General features: G+C 51.1%; 1 protein-coding gene across 1 annotated transcript; it reads right to left on the bottom strand.

Moving 5' to 3' along the window:
* Positions 1-892: 892 nt before the first annotated feature.
* On the bottom strand, positions 893-1901 carry LOC104275208 (solute carrier family 25 member 44-like; the record flags this gene model as incomplete). The annotated part of the gene is given in 3 exon segments (XM_009871090.1): positions 893-1084; positions 1599-1682; positions 1685-1901. Coding segments are annotated over 3 exon segments (493 nt in total), but the record flags the coding sequence as incomplete, so codon positions are not given.
* Positions 1902-2307: the final 406 nt, after the last annotated feature.

Raw genomic sequence — 2307 nt, 5'->3', positions numbered from 1 at the left:
TGTGCTTAAACTAAAGGTGGGAAAGTGGCAGCAGCCACCCTGAACATGCAGTATTGACACATTGAACAAGGCCACAGAACAACCACTCAGTTCCCCCAGAAATCAGAATAAGCTTCCCTAAAATAATTAAAAAAAAATAAAATTAAATAACAACGGATTAAAAACACAGGTTAAGTGTCAAAAATCGCCATCAGCTAATCACAAACAGCTAATTCCTACTTCGCCTGTCGGCCAGCTTGCTGTTTGAAGGATGAGAGATAGGAAACATTTCCAGGAACATACAAAAAAAAAAAAAAAGGTATGTACAGATCTAGTCAAACCGCAGTAAATAAGGTCTTAAGTGGCTCCAGGTTACTGTCGTCTCACATGTTCTAGAAATACACGTGGGTGATGGGAGCAATTTGTCTGTTCTGTTCTTCCAGCTTCCCACAGGACAACTGCAACCAGCACCCGACCCACCAGAGGGCTCTGCTGCAGCCTGTCAGATTCCCCTCCTCAGAAGTTTGGCAAAGATTAAATTAATTTAAAGAATAAACTGGCTTTTTTTTTTTTTTTTTTTTTTGCTTCAGCCAGTAAGTCTTTAATTTAAAAAATAAAGGAATTCCGAGTTCGCCAAGATGCGTTCGCACACCTGACTGCTCTTGAACCAGCCGTCCCAGGCAAACAGCGTTGCCGAAAGTCACGTTTGGATGGTTTTAAGCAAAAACAGCAGCAGAGCATTATATTACAACCAAATCTAACGAGGTGAGTTGCAGTTGCTCTTGCTTCTGCCTTGTCCTGTGAAACCGCCTAGAGACAGGGGAGACGGCAGCTGCCTCTCCTCCCGAGTTTTCAACCGTGAAGGTCCAAATTCCGAAGGTTCGAAGGGAAGTTTCTCTTCCACGAGCTGCCTCTACCAGTGTCTGGAATCCACCAGCTCCGGGCGGAGGCTCAGCTTCTTCAGGGTTTCATACCCCACCACGATGACGATGGTGGAGGGAGTGGCCGAGATGATGCGGGCGGAGAGGCCTTTCGTCAGGCCCCAGGGTCCTTCCTCTGCCATCAGCTGTTTGAAAGTGAGGATGATGGAGCTCTTGCCTTCCACCTGCAAAGGCAGAACAAATATTCAGAGAGCTGCCAGACTGCCCGCTGAGCCGCTCTGGGCTTCTGCTCCAGCCAAAGGCCCTAGAGCCTACAGATCAGCCAGTCCAACACCCTTGATGTAGTCTCCACAAGTGCTAAAGGGGCAGCAGAAAGTGGATTCTTAGACCTGTCTCCTCCTTTCTCCCCTCTGCCCCCATCTTCTAGATGGATCAACATGACAACTCACTAAAACCGACAGTGCTAGAAGCACGTGTCCTGTTCTGAGGAAAGCCACATCTGCTGGGGAACCACTCTGAGCAGGCCCAGGCCGGGTAGGCAAAGCCAGCCCTGCTTCCCGAGCCGCCTCCGATTAACGCCGAGGGCCAATTAAGCGGCGCGATATATCTAAGACGAAACAACCGACGGACAGAGAGAAGGGGAGCAGCTCACCTGAAGCCGCCGAGATCAAAGAGCCGAGACCGAACCCCACCCCTGCGTCGTGGCAGCCAGACGTGCTGAGCAGGCCGAGCTCTTACCTGAACCCGAGCCCTGATGACATCCATGGGGTTGGTGAGCGTGGAAGCTGTCGCAGCCGCAAGCGGCCCCCAGCCGCAAGCGGCCCCGATATAGCTTGCAGGAGGAGATGGGGACAGTCTTTAGGTGTCAGGCTGGAAAGCTGTTCTGGGAACAAGGAGAAAGAGAAGGAGAATAAAGTTTTGGATGAGCAGCTGCTTATCAGTTCCTTAACCCCACCTGTTGATTTCAACTGATTTGCAGGAAGCAAAGTCCCCAGTTTACAACCCGTCGCCTCCTCCCACGGGGTGCCTGCGTGGTGCTTTCTGTATCACAGGGGGCCGGTCAGCTCAGTCGGTTGGAGAGTGGTGCTGATAAAACCAAGGTCACGGGTTCCATCCCAGTTCGGTCCCCATGCGCTGCCTGATCTAGTTGAGAGGCGTCCCTGCCCATGACAGGGAGGTTGGATTAAATGATCTCTGAGGTCTCTTCCAGCCTAGGCCAGTCTAGGATTCTATGATCAACTTTTCAACCAGTAAAGCAAAGGGAGGAAGCCCAGTAACGCCCTGGTGCTCTGTCATACAGCCTCTGATCAGCTCAAATGCAGGTTCTGGGCCCTGCTGGGCAAGACTATGCCTAGAGAGGCTTTAAAAGCCGGGGCGGGGGGAAACCTTTACACAAGGCTATCACAGAATCACAGGATGTTCAGGGTTGGAAGGGAGCTCTGGAGAT

This window comes from Apaloderma vittatum, unplaced genomic scaffold (genome assembly GCF_000703405.1).
Source record: "Apaloderma vittatum isolate BGI_N311 unplaced genomic scaffold, ASM70340v1 scaffold34716, whole genome shotgun sequence".
NCBI classification, from domain to species: domain Eukaryota; kingdom Metazoa; phylum Chordata; class Aves; order Trogoniformes; family Trogonidae; genus Apaloderma; species Apaloderma vittatum.
The sequence above is the reverse complement of the archived record's forward strand: the minus strand, read 5'-3'. Positions and strand labels throughout refer to the sequence as shown.